The sequence below is a fragment of the Dysidea avara genome, chromosome 1 (assembly GCF_963678975.1).
Source record: "Dysidea avara chromosome 1, odDysAvar1.4, whole genome shotgun sequence".
Taxonomy (NCBI): Eukaryota; Metazoa; Porifera; class Demospongiae; order Dictyoceratida; family Dysideidae; genus Dysidea; species Dysidea avara.
In genome coordinates this window covers 3,063,643-3,082,370 of record NC_089272.1, presented here as the reverse complement: position 1 = coordinate 3,082,370, position 18,728 = coordinate 3,063,643, and the positions used below count along the sequence as shown (strand labels likewise).

The following is an 18,728-nucleotide window of genomic DNA, read 5'->3' as shown; positions in this document are numbered from 1 at the left end:
TATGTGTCACCATTTCGAATTTATTTACATGTGATGTCACAACATCACAATGTTCAGACACAATCACAATAATCCCATAATAGATATAATCTCCCAGCCCTAACAGTGTATGGTGTAAATTTTGATTTCTGAAAGTCTCCTTAACACAATGGAAAACATCCATAACTGTTATATATTTATATGTGTGTGCATGTGCGTGCGTACATGTATACATGTAGTAAATTGTATCTGTTTGATGAAGTTGTACGAGTTAGTTTAAGGCAATATAGCATAAATAAAAGGACAGAATGTGATACCCTAACCTTTACATCTCTTTACATTCACATACTCAAGCCTGTCAATTGTTTCAGACCTCAGGTTAGCAACTTAACAGATGTACTAAAACTATACAGTGAGTTTGTCACATGTAATGGATCAAGGAAAATAGCACTCAACACATGTGTGATGTACAGGGTGTATACATTAGCAATTTCAGATATGTTGCAACAGATTGCTTTAACCTGGTTACATTTACATCTGCTGTGGATAAAATCAGCTTTTGGTATGCCCTGTACGTGTTTGATGCAATGGGCAGATAGCATTCATATGGATTGGGCCACTACTAACTCTCTCAGCTATGTGTGTATGCATCTGTACTGGAGACTTATATAACAGTTTTCCTGTAACTTTATCGCTCTATGAATCTGTTTCAAGCCTGCGAATGTCAGTGCTTGTTTGTAACTCACAACACCATGATGTATGATGATGACATACATGTGCCTGCTATTCGTAACATGTGTAATGGATTCCATACCATTCAATATGGTTTTCACAATATATTCTTTGCACAAGTCACTTTAGCTAATTATAGACCACCTATACACATTCCATATGATGCCATACAGTAACATCGCTACACACGTACACACACACACACACACACACACACACACACACACACACACACACACACACACACACACACACACACACACACACACACACACACACACACACACACACACACACACACACACACACACACACACACATACGTACAGGAGGCTTCAATACATCTAAAGCTTTTTAGTGTTGTTCCAGTATACTTTTACTAATACTTACTTTGGGAAAAGTATAGCCTTTTTTCTGTTAGTATTACTTACTAATACTATACCACATGTTGGATGATTTACTAAAGAGATACTCAATACTTTAGTAAAGGGATGGTTAGATACTAAATACTTACTCTTTGCTTATAATTGCTCATCAAGATTTAGTTAGTATTTCATAAGTGACTGATTCGTTTATTCAGTATTTCAGCTGAGTTCTTACATTATTTACAGCATATAAACTTTTGAAGATTTCTTTTCAAAGCCACCACAAGTAGGCAAGCCTTAAAAGTGTTCTTTGTGCTTAGACTCAAATAATCACTTTACTCATGTTGTTTGGTCTGTCATTAGTATAGAGTATATTAATTGCTTAGTTCACTTTGGTATCTGGAATTGTTGGAGTTCATTGTAACTGTTTGGAATTTGGGAGTTATTAAATAATCACATTCCAGTATAACCATTGAAGAGCATAGAATGGATCCATTAGATTACTGGGTTGGGGTTGGGAAACTGAGGCATTTTCCAGTATTAGCTCCTTTAATGGCCTGACATTTTAGCAGTACCAGCCTCAACTGCCCCTATAGAACACATTTTTTCAACTGGTGGAGATGCTACTAGTGGAAAGAGAAACAGAAAAGTTTAAACAGAAATATTTATTCGAAGAAATCTGTAGATTGCACCGGCAGATTCAGACTAATTATTACTAACTGGTTAGATATAATAATGTTATGTACTAACTACTTACTATAACTTTTGGTAACCTATACTTTACCAAATCAAGTTTTGGTAGTAAATACTTTAAAATACTTACTTTTAAAATTTACATACCAAAAGTAATACTAGTACTTTACTATCATTGAAAGTCAAGGTTAAATACTAATACCAATACTATACTAACAGATTTCTTAATACTGGAACAACACAAATTTTTTTTAGCTTTTGTGAGATGTGTGTTGCAACTTGTGGAGTGTGTATAACCTGTATGTTGTGTACACATTTATAGATATGTTACACAAAGTAACCTACATATGGTGTAACCATCTACTAATCTGAGGGTGACCAGAACAGACAGATTGTACTGTACTAGTATACTAGTACGTATTTGTAAATCCCTAAATTACAATGCAAGAACACTCATAGTCTGGTATAGTGTAATGTTATGTGATCCATTTTTATTGGAGTCCATCCATACTTTGTGCGTGCATGTGGGTAGGTGTGTGCGTGCGTGCGTGTGTCTGCCAACCCTGGTGCTCCTTTCTCACAAGAATTAAAAGTTGTCTCGCAGGTTAACATCTTGCATACTGAATCCCCGAAATCCATTCTCAATTCCTAAACTTTGGAACGTATCAATTATGCAGTAATAGTTGTACACCTGTGGCTGAACTAATAAAACTGCTACTGTTACTAAGAAAAACAAACTAAACTATTCATGACATCATACAGTGGTAGTCATAGTGATGCTACAGAACATGTACTTGATACAACTAATCAGTAATCATGTTGCTAGCTCTGATTACTTAGTTACCACCCTTTCCTCTTGGCTTCCATTTATTTATTTATTTAGCACTACCCGAATGGGCTTCTCTGGGTCATATTGCACTATGGAAAGTATTACTTTACTAACAGGTATCTCCATTATATGGAATTTGAAGTTTGCTTGTAGATTTTTTATTGGTAAATACTTACACATGTATGTACATATGCAGCCTCAGGCAGTAAGCATATTTTAAAAATTGACATAGTTTACGTGCTTTGGTGAAATAAAGTTCATAGTTTAGCTGTTCTACGTGTTTCACATGCTTGAACTTTTGCGGAAGGAAATTACTGGTACCTTTATTGCCTGTTTGTTTAGTGTATCATGAATTGTTCACAGTTTTTAGTGTGTCGGATTACTCCTTCTTGTGTCATTCACAAAACTATTGTGATCAAAGAAATTGTGATCAAAGCAATTGGTACAGTGTTGTGTGTTCTCACAGAACTTAGGCTTCTTTCAGTAGTTAAAACAGTCCATGGAGCAGATGATCTGTTGTACAGTCTGCTTATCATTGTGGCTTTGTCACTCTATCTGAAGTATGGGTTGTTAAAGTCATGAAAATTTGTGTGCCGCTACCTCAATCTGTGACGTGGCTCAACTCCTGTGTGGTTACCGGGCCTGTCACAGGAAGATTTTCCTGCTCCAAATGGTGCGCAGGTAACCCCAGTGCTGGACCACCAGACTGGAACACTGCAGCTGTGTTTGGCATAGCTGCCAGAGGCTCTGTGTGTATGTGTATGTGACATATTTGTGTGCGAAATATGCATAATATTAGGGAGAACATTTTAATGAGCGCGTTTGCTAGCTAGTGGCATGTATTCCAATTCAGCATTCCTCTGTGTGTACACGTCACTGTTTATATAACTATCCACAAAATTCTCATCTTTCATTTACACTATCATGTAATAGGATTATATGTGTGGAAACTGAGTGATCCTAATCTCTGGTTTACACTTAAGTTTTTTGGCATGTCCCATAATGTACACACCAGCAAACATCATGCTGAGTAAAATATTATGATCAACAAAATCATTTACTATACTGTGTATAGTCTATACTGCACTTCATTGTCCAATGTGAGATGGGATTGGTGACTTGTGTGGTGGACTTGTGTAGTACTGTATGTTCATTTTGAATATGGTACAGTGTACCAGAAAGTAACAAAGTGGTTGTGAGATTTTGTGGGGGGTTGAATGTTCTTATAAGTGGAGTGTTATTGAATTATTGTTGTAGGGTCACTTCTCACATTGTCTTCAGGAAGTCTTGTTGGGGATTAGTGAAGAGTAAGTCTGTGTGTATGTATGTCATGTGCGTGCAGTGTGTATGTGTACGTATGTACATGTACATAACATCCTGCGTTACCCAGACAGTTCAGCTAAGAGAAGTATCCAAAATAATTGAAATAAACCTTCGGCAACCATTTGTCAAATGCAGGTGGACAACAATATGTATGACCACTTTTTCTAGGGTAAACACCAAGGTGTCCTCAAGTGTAGGTCCCAGTATACATTAGGGTTGGGAGGTATTTAGGTATTAGTAGTAAAAAGGTATCTTTCAGATACTGTTGTGGCTTTCTAAAAATACCGAATACCGAATTTAATGTATTAATTAAAGTTTTGGTGGTTTGGTGGTGGCTGCACATGAAGTCAAGCCCCACACAACCATGTGTTTATGCTGTGGACAAGACAAACACAATAATTTACCTTTTGAGATATTCAAACCTTACTTTGTGGTACAATTGTCATTTCATTTGTTCCTTTAAAAGATAATTTTCACTACTAGCACAATGTGGGTATAAGTGTAAATCATAGCTTATCCAGGTTTTTAAAAAGTGTACAATATACAAGGTATTTAGTGACACCGAGGTATTTTTCCTAATACCGTACCGTTCTTCAAAAAAGCAATACCGCCCATCCCTAGTATACATTATCACACACATAAAGAGGTGTGGTGTTTGGGCTACCTACCTATTTATGTGGAGCCTCTCTAAACTGAATCAAGGAATTGTATCCATATCTGAAAGAGAAAACACAGCAAAAAAAATGCTATGATCTCGAAGTATCCATTTTAGAGAAGTTCTGAAGCCAATACTACCAGACCTCCCTAATAACCATTAGTACATTTCTGCCTATAAGACTTCACCAGTACAGCAGTGAGACCATAATCAGCTGTAGCGAGATAGCAGGATGATCAGTTAGTGGATTTCATTACCAATACTACACACTGCCTGGTACCAGCACTGTTTGTAGTTGGGGATAGTGTTGAGTGTGTGATCACATTATGCTGATCACATTATGCTGATCACATTATGCTGATCACATTATGCTGATCACCTGAGAGCGTGTTTGTGTGTGATGGGTCATGGTGTGTATACGTATGTGTTTTACAACTCTGATTGTTATGTGTGGGTGTGTCTGTGTGTTTATCTTGAGATGATGTCATTGTTGTATCACAGGTCTGATAGAGAGGAACGCTGCTGATGGCCTGAGATCATATTACTCACAATTGGGTAAGCACAACACACACACGCACACACTGACTCACCACCATAGTCTCACCATAGTCTGACTTTTAGTTCAAAGTTGATACACACACTAAGACCTCACAACACCACTGTAGCACTACGGTGCGCACACACACATACACACTCTCACACGCACACACACACACACACACTAAACACACTACACACACACACACACTACGCACACACACTAAACACACTACACACACACACACACTACGCACACACACTACACACACACACACACTACACACTCTACACACACGCACTACACACACACACACACACACACACTACACACACTACACACACACACACTACACACACACACTACACACACACACTACACACACACACTACACACACGCACTACACACACGCACTACACACACACACTACACACACACACCACACACACACACCACACACACACACACACTACACACACGCACACTACACGCACACACTGTCATACACGCACGCACACACAACCCACGCACAATTCAATTTATACCTCCATACACATGTACGCACTCACTCCACTAAGATTACTATCCACTTTCCACACAGATACTAGCTTGAAGGAATACTTGGCTAATCTCCCAGCTAAGAAGCTACATCGTAAGCCATACCATCGGTCAAGAAGCCGCTACAAAAACACACCACCTCTGATGAAGAAGACAATGGACTCATCTGGCCTCGGAGAAGTTGGAATAACGACACCAAAGAGTAATTCAGGGTTAACCACACCCAATAGTATGCAAACCCCTGGGGGCGATAACGATAGCAATGCAGATAAACCAACAATATCAAGTATGTCATTGTACACCATTTGTCAGGATCTGTTTAAACCTGGTAGAATTGCTGTACTTATCTATTGAAGGCCCTACACTTGTTTGTGCTGTATGACTAGAAAAGGTTCCATGTGCAAACTTTTATTAAATTGATAAACAAATGGCATGCACTATTAAGACAATTATTTCATGGAGGGACATAGTCAACTAACTGAAATATCAATATAAGTGATGTGTTAATACCACTTTTTCACTGGTAGCAGATACCAAGATGAAAAATAATTGATATCAATTTTTACTCAGGCATTAGTTACAGTAAACAACCAGCCACCTTACTAAACACGTTTGTTGATCGTGTAAAGTGTAGTTCACTGGTTTTGTGGTGATCTAGAGGTAACCATCATCATTTATTGCTTCAGTTCTTTGTGGACTACAACCCTTTCCACTGGATTAACTTATAATGCTACTTGCTGGCTTTTTCCAAATAAGACATGTACATAATTGTGACCATCTCAGTGAAAACCCGTCACAACTTTCAAATTCCTTTTTAGCATTATCTGCATTGTCCAAGGAATGGTTTGCCAAAATTTTGGCCAGTAAGTGGTTTGGAATTTCAGCGCTAGAAAGTAGGGAGAGCAAGGAAATTGATTTGTACAGTGACTATACTAAAAATAAACTGCAGGTGCTTACATTTGTAGCCATAACTTCCGTTTGGATTAGTCTACAGAGTTGAAATTTGGCTTACAATGTTCACCATGGATTGGCAGACCAGCCAAGGTATAGTTTTAACCCTGCAGTCACTTGCGCATAGGTGTATGAAGTCGGTTTTACTGAAAAAACAGTGACGATTTTGTTTACGTCTACCACATCGTGAACAAACGTACGTGACACGCAAACTATAGGGCTACAGAAACGAAACAAAGATTTTCGAACTCCCCATGGGTAGACGAATAAGATGGTATATAGGTTATTTGACTTAAGACTTCCTTTCCTGAGTAATGGCTCGATTAAAACTTGTGTAAATTTTCTTTGTAATATGCATAATCCGCCATTTTTTATATTTCTTTTTCTCAAAATGCATGCTTGTGCAAACTAGACGGGTTTTCGCTGAGACATTCACAATTATTAGCTCTTGTAGACTGCCATTTTGAAACACAATAAAATGACATCGTACAAAGTAACATCTTTATCAATACTAGTGCAATACTTCCTAATACTAGAGTCGATATCGGTGCATCACTAATCAAAATAATATTTTTTTAAGCTGCCTTTTAAATTTCTTTTTGCCAGATAAGGGGTGTTATTTGATGACCCATTATACACAGATTATTGTATTATTTACTTGTATGTACTCATAGTGGCTTCAGTTGTGCAGAAGTTAACCAAAGATGAGTAAGTAGTGTGTGTAGTCTGTGTGGGACCTGTTAATGTGGACACTTGAGGATCCAGACACTTAGTTTAGGTCCCAAAGTATCCCTTAGTACATAGATTAACCCAGGAAATCAGGACACTTCTGGTTGGTCCCAAAGTGTCCATACTACAGTGTATGTAGTGTAAATAGTGTGTCCATCTGTGTGTAATGCTAACATGTATTGTAGTGCAGTGTCGAGCACTTAGTATAGTATATTTTTGAATACTGCCAGTTGATCTATTACTACACATCTTTACTGGCAGGTTGTCAACAACTTCAGCAGAACAGAAGACACAAATTCCACGCACCACAATCTTCATCTCACTATTGTGAGTATACACTACATAGATATACACTGTACGTGTTCATATAAACTATAAGAGATGTACTATTATAGTACATACTACCTTATGCTGTCTATTGTTCAGATCAGTTCTTCATTACTCTAATAGAACATACACTTTAATAGTGCACACATTGAGGCAGTAAAATGCTCTAATTGAGCAGTCCTTTTGCCATCATATAAATATTCAGATAGTAGGATAATTATACACGTAGTCAGTGGCAACAGGAGCGCATCGAATCCTATGGACAAGGGAGCATGTAAATCCGTGAACAGCAAAATTCAAACATGGCTGCCATGTACTATAAGTAACTTTTAAAATTTCCTAATTAGGATATTATTGGAGGCGCATGCTCGAGTACGTCACGTTTCCACTGCAACGAAGCGAAGCTATGGAAATGAAGTTCAATGGTGTCACAGAGAAATAGTAGCACAAGCTTAGCAGGACAGTCTTTCTACATGTGAAATCATACGAAATTACTCCACTTGGCTATTCCAAGCTCTGCCTTCGATTTGACGATCTTCCTATCGAAGCAGCTTGACATAAGACGATGGAATAGTAGCCCATTCAGTGTATCCCTGATTAGAGGTGTGCGATATCAGGATTTTGATTTCGATACGATATCGATAGATAATTAGTAAAATATCGCGATATCGATTCGATTTCGATAATTAATTAATTAAATGGTGTGGGCAGATTAATTGCATGAGTGGCCAATATTCATAGATGTACTTTAAATGCAATAGATCCACTAAAACCATCATGTAGTACTACTAACAAGCCTAGGAAACTGGTAGATAAGCTTTTAAAATGGCTAAATTACACATAACTGACCTTTATTTCTAGCGCGATTGTGCAATCACAGACCAAAATACTGTAACTTTATCTAAATTTTCTCGATATATCAATTAATCGATAAAATACCGAGATCAGCATTTGCAATATCGAATTCGATACGATAATAATACCAGAAAATTATTGTGATATCAATTAATTTTCGATATATCGCACACCTCTATCCCTGATGCGCATAAGAATGATGTAACAAATTATATACATAGTAACACTGGACGCCATGCCATGTTTGAATTTTTCTCATAGTATTGGTAGTGTACGAAATTACACGCTCCCTTGTCCATGGGATTCAATGAGCTCCTGGTGGCAACTAGCAGGTGCCTGGCTAGCTCAGTTGGTAGAGCATGAGACTAAAATTGTGGGTTCGAGCCTCATTTTGGGTGACTTGTTAACTGTTTTTTTTTCTGTTTGTTACTTTAGTAAACCAACAGTCAGACAGACTACAACTACGGCAACAGTCAGAGTATCATCAACAGGTGCCTGACTAGCTCAGTCGGTAGAGCATGAGACTCTTAATCTTAGGGTCATGGGTTCAAGCGCCACGTAGGGCGACTTGTCACAATTTTTTCTTTTTGTTGCTGTAGTAAGCTGACAGTCAGACAACTATGACAACAGTCAGTGTACCATCAACAGGTGCCTGGCTAGCTTAGTCGGTAGAGCATGAGACTCCTAATCTCAGGGTCGTGGGTTCGAGCCCCACGTTGGGCGACTTGTCACAATTTTTTCTTTTTGTTGCTGTAGTAAGCCGACAGTCAGACAACTATGACAACAGTCAGTGTATCATCAACAGGTGCCTGGCTAGCTCAGTCGGTAGAGCATGAGACTCTTAATCTCAGGGTCGTGGGTTCAAGCCCCACGTTGGGCAACTTGTTAACTTTTTTTTTCTTTTTGTTGCTGTAGTAAGCCGACGGTCAGCAGACTACAACTACGGCAACAGTCAGTGTATCATCAACAGGTGCCTGACTAGCTCAGTCGGTAGAGCTTGAGACTCTTAATCTCAGGGTCGTCCACGTTGGGCGACTTGGTAACTTTTTTTTCTTTTTGTTGCTGTAGTAAACCAACAGTCAGACAGACTACAACTACGGCAACAGTCAGTGTATCATCAACAGGTGCCTGACTAGCTCAGTCGGTAGAGCATGAGACTCTTAATCTCAGGGTTGTAGGTCTGAGCCCTACGTTTGGCAACCTGTTGCCTCTTTTTTTCTGTTTGTTGCTTCAGTAAGCCAGCAGTCAGACACATGACAACAGTCAATACATCACCAACAGATGCCCGGCTAGCTCAGTCAGTAGAGCATGAGACTCTTAATCTCAGGGTCGTGGGTTCGAGCCCCATGCTGGGCGACTTGTTAACTTTTTTATAACTTCTTTGTTGCTTTCATAAACCATGCAGTCAAGCATAGTACATTTATGACAGCAGTCAATACATCAACAACAGGTTCCCGGTTAGCTCAATTGGTAGAGCATGATATCTCAGGACCGTGGGTTCTCCACGGTCCTTAAGCCTTACATTGGATGATTGGTTTTAGTTTTTTCCTAATAGCGCTCCCAGGAATACCTGCACCAACTGAACAAAAGCTACTTGTATTTATTGCAGCAGAACAACAGTGGCTAAACAACAGAACAGCAGAACAACAGTCAGTAGTAAGGATCATGGAGGTTAGGGTTTTCTTGCCCAAGAATATCACCCAGAAACCAGCTTTTTCTTCATGACAGATTGTCAGTATTGGTTAGAAGCCCTAAAATGTTTTCCAGGAATTTAAATTATTTTCTACCAACTGACTGCCTAGCCAAGCATAACTTGACCATAGATAAGACTACTTACTGTTTGATTTCTTCACTGTTTGACTTCACTTCATCCTGAGACATGTGCTTTTTTGCCAAGCACAGTACATACAATACACACATCATGGACTTACCTTTGTCCTTCTTTGTGTCCCAGTTCTTTTGCTGACAACACAAAGTGTTGATGTGTGATATGTCTTTCCTGTGGCTGTGTTGACTAGTTACAGTACTGCCCAAGGGCAACGTCGCACTCGCTCACACACGCAACTTTGCTCGAGATTTTAAAAATCGCTAATTAAGGGGCGTGGCAACTGTTTGCTTGCAATTCTTGCGAACAAAAAAAACTGCCATGTTGTCTCGCAAGTGAAACAGTTGTCACACCCCTTAATTAGCGGTTTTTAAAATCTCGAACAAAGTTGCGAGTGCGACATTGCCCTTGGGCAGTACCGTATCATGCTAAATACCCACATTTCCGTATAACAGACAATTCTCGTACTGTAACACTTTGTAACGGGTGGAACGTAGCAGTTAATTATGAAAAAGGAAACGATCAAGTAGAAGGAATTTTATAGGGATCAAAGAAGAAAAGTAGTAAAACAAGGAAATAGCTAAAAAGTAGTGAGGTTGTCTATACATGCAGATATACTAAACAGAGTCAAGGTTATGGACTGAAGTATAGGAATCAGATGTCCATTAGTACAGCTATATATCTGCAGGTATAGACAACCTCTCTTGTGTCACTACTATTCCCTTGTGTCACTACTATTCCCTTGTGTCACTACTATTCCCTTGTGTCACTACTATTCCCTTGTGTCACTACTATTCCTTGTGTCACTACATTTTTTTCCCCTTTGATCCCTAATCAAACTTAAATTTCCTAATTTTTCCTTCTACTTGTCTTTAAATTAAGCAGGGTGTATGCTTAAAATTGTTGAACTATAAACCTCTGTGTCCCTAATATGGGTACTGTTTGTATGTCTCCCACCATTCAGGGTATAAATTACAGTGTTGTGTCATTACAGGTTGTGTTGTGTACTGGTAGTCAACTTGTTGGTATACGTACGTCTGATTAATAACAGCCAATCAGGTAGCGGCTTACATCAAAGTGACATCAATTGGGGAAACATCAAAATGTTAGTATACAGTACTATTACAATTAAGTACATAACACACATACATACTCACTCACACACACGAACACACTACACTTAACACACAATATATGCACACTCTACACTACACACACACTACAAATACACATGTTACATTACACATATCCCATGTCATCCTTTCTAGTAAGGAGTGGCCATCCTCTCATGAAGACTGGGTGGAACTAGTCAAGAAACAAGTGGAGTCACATGACTTGGAAAATGAAAGGTTAGCTGTAGTTACATTCCTATTCTGCATTCCATTCTTATGCTGTCTAGTTGGATGAAGACAATGGCATCACTTGTAGAAGCAGTGGATCAGGTGAGCTAGTTGTGTCGTACTATGTTTGTAAGTGTACTGTGCAGTGGTTTCATATCTGCAAGTTTTATACAGTGAAACCTCGGGCCAGGCAACCTGGGATAGAAAAAATATGGCTTTATTAATAAAGTAGTCTCAGTAATAAGGTCATGAAGTACATCCTTGACATGGTCACTATAATGAAGTGGTCTTATTAATGAGGTCATAAAGTACGCCTTAGCTATGTTTGGGACCTACTTGACATGGCCACTATATTGAGTTGGTCTTATGAACGAGGTCATGAAGTACGCCTTAGCTATGTTTGGGACCTACTTGACATGGTCACTATAATGAAGTGGTCTTATTAATGAGGTCATAAAGTACGCCTTAGCTATGTTTGGGACCTACTTGACATGGTCACTATAATGAGGTGGTCTTATAAATAAGATCATGAAGTACACCTTAGCTGTGTTTGGGACCTACTTGACATGGCCACTATATTGAGTTGGTCTTATGAACGAGGTCATGAAGTACACCTTAGCTATGTTTGGGACCTACTTGACATGGTCACTATATTGAGTTGGTCTTATGAACGAGGTCATGAAGTACACCTTAGCTATGTTTGGGACCTACTTGACATGGCCACTATATTGAGTTGGTCTTATGAACGAGGTCATGAAGTACACCTTAGCTATGTTTGGGACCTACTTGACATGGTCACTATAACAAGGTGGTCAGAAGTGGCTGCTATCTACATGTGCATGTAGTTGTTCATAGCAATAAATAGATGTATATATAATCATTATAATGGCATGTAAACAAATATTCTACACACCACAAACCAGCATATTCACCATATAGTAGATAACTTTGGCCATATAAAACACGGTGAATTATCTCTTAATTTGGCAAACTTTTTCCATCAGAAATAGTATATTTCCAGCTATATGCACTGACACATGACGAAGTACAACAATTTGTTTTTTTTAATCAGATTCACCACAAAGTTTTTATTGCCAAAGTTTGATAATAACTTTATACTACAATGCAACTAGCCAGTTTTATGTCAGACGTTCTGTGTTAATAGATACAATCAATGGCAAATGAAATGAAGTTAGTGATATTGGAAGAGATGAGAAAGAGACGAGACGAATCTCAACCTCCCTCCGAACACAAACCACCTACCTCTGAACACAGACCACCTGAACATAATGAGTTATGATGCTAGCTAGCATCACTGTGTAGGTGAAAATTTAATATTTATAATTTTCAAATTATTCACTATTAATTTATTGTTGTATGTTGTAATGTACATATATGGTATATCAAAGCTATTAATAGAATTATTTTTGTAAAAACGGATTTTCTTATTAGCACAGAGTACTCATGGACAATCTATTTTAAAATACACATGATTTTTATATTGTGACAAATTGACAATTAAATTGGTATGTGGATGAATGACCTACAGTGAAATATACATTGCAGTACAGTCGTACATAGCCCAGAATTTGCTACAATTAATATATGTTTGACTATTCAAACTCGTCCAATGATATCCCTATGTTGTAAGTTATTGACCAAATTTCTGCTTTTCCAATGTGTAACCAACTGATTCTCCAGGTCAGTTTATGTACTAAGGGATACTTTGGGACCTTAACTATGTGTCTGAATTATGTAGGTGTCTGAATTATGTAGGTGTCCTACTATCCGTACACGTTGTCCAAATATGCACAATGGTACAGCAGTGTGTGTCTTAGTTGAACCACTATGAAGGCCAGTGAAGCACTCTTATTAGCTCTACACTGAAGAAAACATAATTTTATGCACACTACACAATTCTTTTATCCAACTGAATTTCATGAGAATTTCACATGAACATGTAAAAGTTGCCTTCTCATGTTTGCACAATTTCTGTATTGTTGCTGTACACAGATGAAATCAACTAACTGAAATCCACTGATAAACTTTCTTTGCCATTTACCTGTTGTATATTGTTCACCAAACTTTGTTGTTAATGGTACAATGACAGATGTTACTCAGTTAACTGGAGCAAATTATTGATATGTAAGCTAAGTGTACAACAATGAATATGATAAGTATTGAATAGTGAACATTGTTTAACCACAATCTTGTTGATGGGAGTTTCTCAAGCAAACAAAGTGACTAAATAGGCAAATTAAAATAAATATGCTTGGCTTTTAGTTTATTGTTTGTCCATGAATTTTATATTTATGAATAAAGAAAAGTGGTCTCAGGCTCTCGGCATCATGACTGCTGCCGATGTTTATTGTTATTGAGTGTATGGGAGTTTCTCAAGCAGCATTTTGGCATTTGAGAGTCAGTTATACTTGTTGAATGGTATGCACCACCAGACCTAGTGTATAGGCTGCAACTATTATCTTGTCTAGTTTATTTGTATGCTGTGTGTTCCCATGTGTGTGGTGTATAGACTACCTCAACACGAGTGACAAAGACGGGAGAAGGAGTAGTATGCTTCACTATTCATTCTATTCTGTGATGACTTGACATTTAACCACTCACGACATAAAAACAATACTCCAAGTACTTACTAAAATCATACTTTGATCTCACAATATCTAGTGTTGATGTATTTCCATGTAAAACAGAAAACCAGTACTTATTAGAATAAGCTCCACTTTTAACTCCTTGGAGTGTTTAACACCAGGCTTCATTTTGTACATACAGCCACAGCTTTCAATACAATACTAGGTAGTATACAAACAGCAAATTTACAGTGTAACGTTTTAAAAACTGTTAGTGTGTACACATGAGACATGATGATCAGGTAACTGGTGGCACCTATGAGTAGCGACTGGTACAACACATCCTCACCATTGAGTGAGCTCCTACCACAGCCTGTGAAGGAATGATAATATTAATGGTAAAGAAGAGGCAAGTAAGGCACCGTGTATATGTCTCTAGCAACTGTTGTCTGTGTGCATGTCACAGAAAGTATTAACAACTAAGAAAGAAACTTTAGTGCATGATAATGTGTGTTACCAGGATAAATCTATGCAACTGCATAATGTAATCCATTAGCTCTTTCAAAACAATACAATGGACTTGACTGTTAAAATAATTGTACTATATTTGTGTAGTGAGTGAGTGTGGGGTGTATGTGTAATATGTGACACTATACTTACCCATCCTGCAACACAAATGAAGCACATTACAGGGAGGGCAATGAACCGACTCTCAACCTCATCACAATCACCAGACTGGTCATCACAATAATTCCTGTACAGAGTGATGATCAGTACCCCGGTCACCACCCAATAGAGTGACATCATCACTGCCCAGAAGATGTTGAGCAGAGAGGCCAGCTTGGCAAACTACAGTGAGTACAAATTGATGTTGTGTGACTGAATAATACATAAATTTGGAGCTGTTTTGGATAAGCTATATAATACTATGTGTGAAAGGAAACTTGGGCTGAGGAAAAATTTGGTGAATGAGTAGCCATTAGTGAAATAAGTTACATGTCCCACAACTGAAATTAGCTGTCCACAAGACTCTGAGTTCTCCAAAACTATTGGTCAACGTTCTCTTTAGGGTTCAAAGTTATTCAACAAGTTAGGTCAATAACTAAATAGAAATACTTTTACAGTTGTACCCTCGCATGTCTTTGTCATGTTTTTGCCAGTAGTTAGTCCATCATCTTGTACAGCCCACACTCCCAAGTGTCTCGCTATGAAAGACTTTAATTACTATAAAGCTACTGTATACGTACATGTAATAGACTAGCTGAACATACATTCACCATATTTGGAAGGGAAACTTACACAAACATTAGATCGTTCACCAAATTCCACCACACCCAAGTTCCTTTCATACTAAGAATTTTCATTATTTGGATAATTATAATATTAGTGGCACGTTTGTTTGCCGAGGGGCTTTCAATATAATATACCCATGGTATCACAATTTCTAGAAAGCATCATTTTCCAAGCTTACCTATTTGCCAAATATAAGGTCCAGCAAATTATCCACGTATATGGTATAATAGCAAGGCTGGAGTTAAATGGGTCAGGCATACACCAGCAGCAACTGGTATCAATACTTGCACATATGCCAACAAAAGAAGTTTATTGTTTTTGTCTGGTTTGTTTCTAAGGTTTAAAAATCCAGTTGTGTATATGGTAAACTGTTTATTATTGCCACATATCATGAAGGGTAGTTACAGGCTATTACGGTCAATGATTTTGCAACTCAGGCAACAATGTAAGTGTTTGTATGTATGAAAACTAGTCTTTGAAATAGCAACATTACTCTTACAAGTATTTTTTAGGGTAATAATGTACGTGTTATATGTTGAAGATTGTTCTCTCTTGACAACAAGCCCCAGAGCACAATATGAAGTGACTTAAAAGAAAGTGTTAATCCTTGTTTAGGATATCAAAACAACTGTAGTTTACCATACCTTCTCACGGCAGGTGTCTATAATCTCAACAAGTCACTGTGTGTCTAGTTACACAGGGCTAAGGTTAGAACCGCAATGTTGACAAGTTGTACAAATACAGGTTTTGTGTTTTCATGTAGCTTAAACTTGTGCTGGTGGGATTAAAATTTGTTAACTGTGAAATTCAAATTTGTTAACTGTGAAATTCACAATGTGCGTACCATATTTCCTTAGTTAAACACTACACCTTCAATAATAGCCACCCTTGAGTGGTACAAAGATCGATTTTGAAAATAAAGGCTGCAACGTTGTTTTTGAACATCGAGTGGTGGTCAAATTCAAATAATCCCCACATTGCTTTTTTGAACTAAGGTAATAATAATTGCCACAGCATTTAACCAAGTAAAATTTGGTATTTGCAATTGTTGACCAATAATTAGCAAGATAATGCCAACTCAATCTACAATATTTCTGTTCTTCTGGTGGATAGAGCACAAACATGGCTACTATTTGTCAGTAACATTATTTAAAATACTTACACTATAGTTGTAGCTGAGGCATGGTACTTGCAAGTCAATAATCATTAGTACCATAGCCACTAGGATGCTAACTATGCTGGCTGCAATGGCATTGTTACAATAACGATCACCACGAAATTTATTATCATCTTCAGTGTATCTACAGATTCCTGTTGGAAGATCTTCCTCTCTCAAGTTGTACTCCAACTCCACTCGAAATGCTGCAATGGCACATCCCAACACCTGAAAAGATAGATGGTGATAAGATGTAGTGAATGATGTTATGTGTCTGTGAGTACTGCTGCCATATTCTATCCATATGTTAATAAGTTTGGTCAGTGTTTTGTGTATAACTAATGTTGTGGTGAGCTAAGTAGAGTCCCCAATTATTTTGGTAAAAGAACAGTGTATTTGTAATGTCTAAAATGTTAAGGATTGTCACCACACTTTTTATGAGACAGTGAGTAGGAGGATGGTATGAAAGTACACAGCTGGCTACATAGGATAATGTTTCTTGTTGCTGACATTTGTCACAAATTTGACATGTGGTTATAACTTAATGACTGGGTTGTGCCACTATTAATTGACCTGGGTTAGTGGGATGCTGTTGCCATGGTTACTAATGTGCTTACCCACAGCCTGGCCAGTAGTCACTGCATGCTAGAGAAAGTGATTATGATTTGATCAATTAAACAGATGTGTTGTTAATAAATCATTAGCTGGTGGAAAAGTGCTATTACTGGCTTCACAAAATGTTAGCCAGTGAGCATGCACCCTTCACAATACAAGGTATGTACCCTTAGGGGGTTAATCTAGTGTCGCCCCAGAATAAGGGAATAGAGTGTCCCAATTTGGAACTTAAGTGGGCTGAGCAAAACTAGTTAGCGGTAGCTATAGAAACAAATGCACAATAATAGCTGAAGTCTTTCCCTTTACACATTGTGCCAACTGAAAAATTGTATTAAATATTTTAGTACTACCATAGACCATAGTACAGTATAGTTGCAACACCTACACGATGATATGTTACACAACAGTAGGAGTTGTAATAGATCATAAGTAAGTGTTTGCTTTTGTTACAGTAAACAACATTCCACAGGTAGCTACCTTAATGGTTTCAATGCCAAGTTATACAAATACATAAGAGCTTATGCTGTCAACAAGTAAACAACTGGAGCTATGTGCTACTATAACCCTCACTATAACCCAGCCTCTGTATGTACAACAACTAAATATGGCAAAAGATTGTGAAAAAAGTTAGTACCTTCTATCTCTAAAGTATTCAATAGTGTAGTGAAGATTTAGCTTACACTGCAAGTGTACACACTATTAACTTACTATAATAAACAGCTTTGGTACAGCACTGACAATGACCCTACAAATGTAGGTGGATGCTGAAGGAAGGATTATCTCACCCATCTTCACTGCCAACTCTTCAACTGGAAATAATAAGAATATCACAAATCACTACTATATATAGGTAGTGTTTGGGTGGTCACATGTTAGCAGTTGTGAATATGATCTTGTGGGTAATCAGTAACAAGTTTCACACCACTAAACCTTACAAGTGTGGAGTATGGCTGTACTTGTGCTGCTTCCTTTATCAGGTGAGCAGAAAAACAGATTCATATTTCTACATATAGATACAGGTGTGCAAACATAGTATAATAGTTATGCTCGTTTGGTGGCCTAGTCTTCAGTGAATCACATTGTTGGACTGACATTAAGAAGTGTGATATCTTCTACCTGACCGTGGGATAACAGTATCCCATTTTGCCTGTCACTTACAGTGAATGGTGATGTTTTTATGTGGCACCACTGATCTTTGGGCATAGCATTGATTGTGGATGTTCTCACATTGTGACCAAATACAAAAGTACAAACGCAGTTGTTGTGTATATAGACATGCCTAGTCAATAAATCACTACTGTAGGAACATCCGAGCACATACAAGACTAGTCACTGTGGTGGAGGTATGGAAACTAAAGTTGGCATTTGTTTCCTCGCAA

At 38.0% G+C, this 18,728-nt stretch overlaps 2 protein-coding genes and 5 non-coding genes across 10 annotated transcripts in view; 6 read left to right on the top strand and 1 right to left on the bottom strand.

Moving 5' to 3' along the window:
* LOC136253261 (protein Aster-A-like) overlaps window positions 1-13,242 on the top strand; it is a 64,317-nt gene extending 51,075 nt beyond the window's left edge. For 3 of the 4 annotated variants that reach the window (XM_066045907.1, XM_066045913.1, XM_066045900.1), the window contains 9 exons: window positions 3,856-3,905; window positions 5,078-5,131; window positions 5,717-5,959; window positions 7,299-7,332; window positions 7,615-7,680; window positions 11,355-11,465; window positions 11,629-11,709; window positions 11,760-11,802; window positions 12,866-13,242. In XM_066045907.1, the coding sequence (XP_065901979.1) occupies window positions 3,856-3,905; window positions 5,078-5,131; window positions 5,717-5,959; window positions 7,299-7,332; window positions 7,615-7,680; window positions 11,355-11,465; window positions 11,629-11,709; window positions 11,760-11,802; window positions 12,866-13,000 (817 nt within the window). In that variant the 3' untranslated portion in view covers window positions 13,001-13,242. The remainder of the gene's footprint in view (window positions 1-3,855; window positions 3,906-5,077; window positions 5,132-5,716; window positions 5,960-7,298; window positions 7,333-7,614; window positions 7,681-11,354; window positions 11,466-11,628; window positions 11,710-11,759; window positions 11,803-12,865) is intronic. The other variant, XM_066045920.1, reaches the window with a different exon arrangement.
* Window positions 9,029-9,101, top strand: Trnak-cuu (transfer RNA lysine (anticodon CUU)). The gene has a single exon. It is a non-coding gene; the product is annotated as a tRNA-Lys (tRNA).
* Window positions 9,186-9,258, top strand: Trnar-ccu (transfer RNA arginine (anticodon CCU)). Its single transcript has one exon. It is a non-coding gene; the product is annotated as a tRNA-Arg (tRNA).
* On the top strand, window positions 9,343-9,415 carry Trnak-cuu (transfer RNA lysine (anticodon CUU)). The gene has a single exon. It is a non-coding gene; the product is annotated as a tRNA-Lys (tRNA).
* Trnak-cuu (transfer RNA lysine (anticodon CUU)) lies at window positions 9,662-9,734 on the top strand. Its single transcript has one exon. It is a non-coding gene; the product is annotated as a tRNA-Lys (tRNA).
* Window positions 9,819-9,891, top strand: Trnak-cuu (transfer RNA lysine (anticodon CUU)). The gene has a single exon. It is a non-coding gene; the product is annotated as a tRNA-Lys (tRNA).
* A 1,227-nt stretch (window positions 13,243-14,469) lies between the features above and the next one.
* Window positions 14,470-18,212, bottom strand: LOC136253314 (uncharacterized). Its single transcript, XM_066045965.1, has 4 exons — window positions 18,058-18,212; window positions 16,741-16,962; window positions 14,946-15,134; window positions 14,470-14,658 (listed from the first exon to the last, which is right to left on the bottom strand). Exons 1-4 carry the CDS (start codon window positions 18,136-18,138, stop codon window positions 14,602-14,604), a joined length of 549 nt encoding a protein of 182 aa, XP_065902037.1. The 5' UTR covers window positions 18,139-18,212; the 3' UTR covers window positions 14,470-14,601.
* Window positions 18,213-18,728: the final 516 nt, after the last annotated feature.

What these genes read in the sequence shown, in the direction of transcription:
- LOC136253314 (XM_066045965.1), bottom strand. Translation starts at nt 18,138, where the DNA reads ATGGGTGAGATAATCCTTCCTTCAGCATCCACCTACATTTGTAGGGTC. An exon ending in TACCAAAGCTGTTTATTATA is followed by an intron (nt 16,963 to 18,057) that starts GTAAGTTAATAG and finishes CTATCTTTTCAG; the next exon opens with GTGTTGGGATGTGCCATTGC. An exon ending in TCATTTGTGTTGCAGGATGG is followed by an intron (nt 14,659 to 14,945) that starts GTAAGTATAGTG and finishes ATTCCTTCACAG; the next exon opens with GCTGTGGTAGGAGCTCACTC.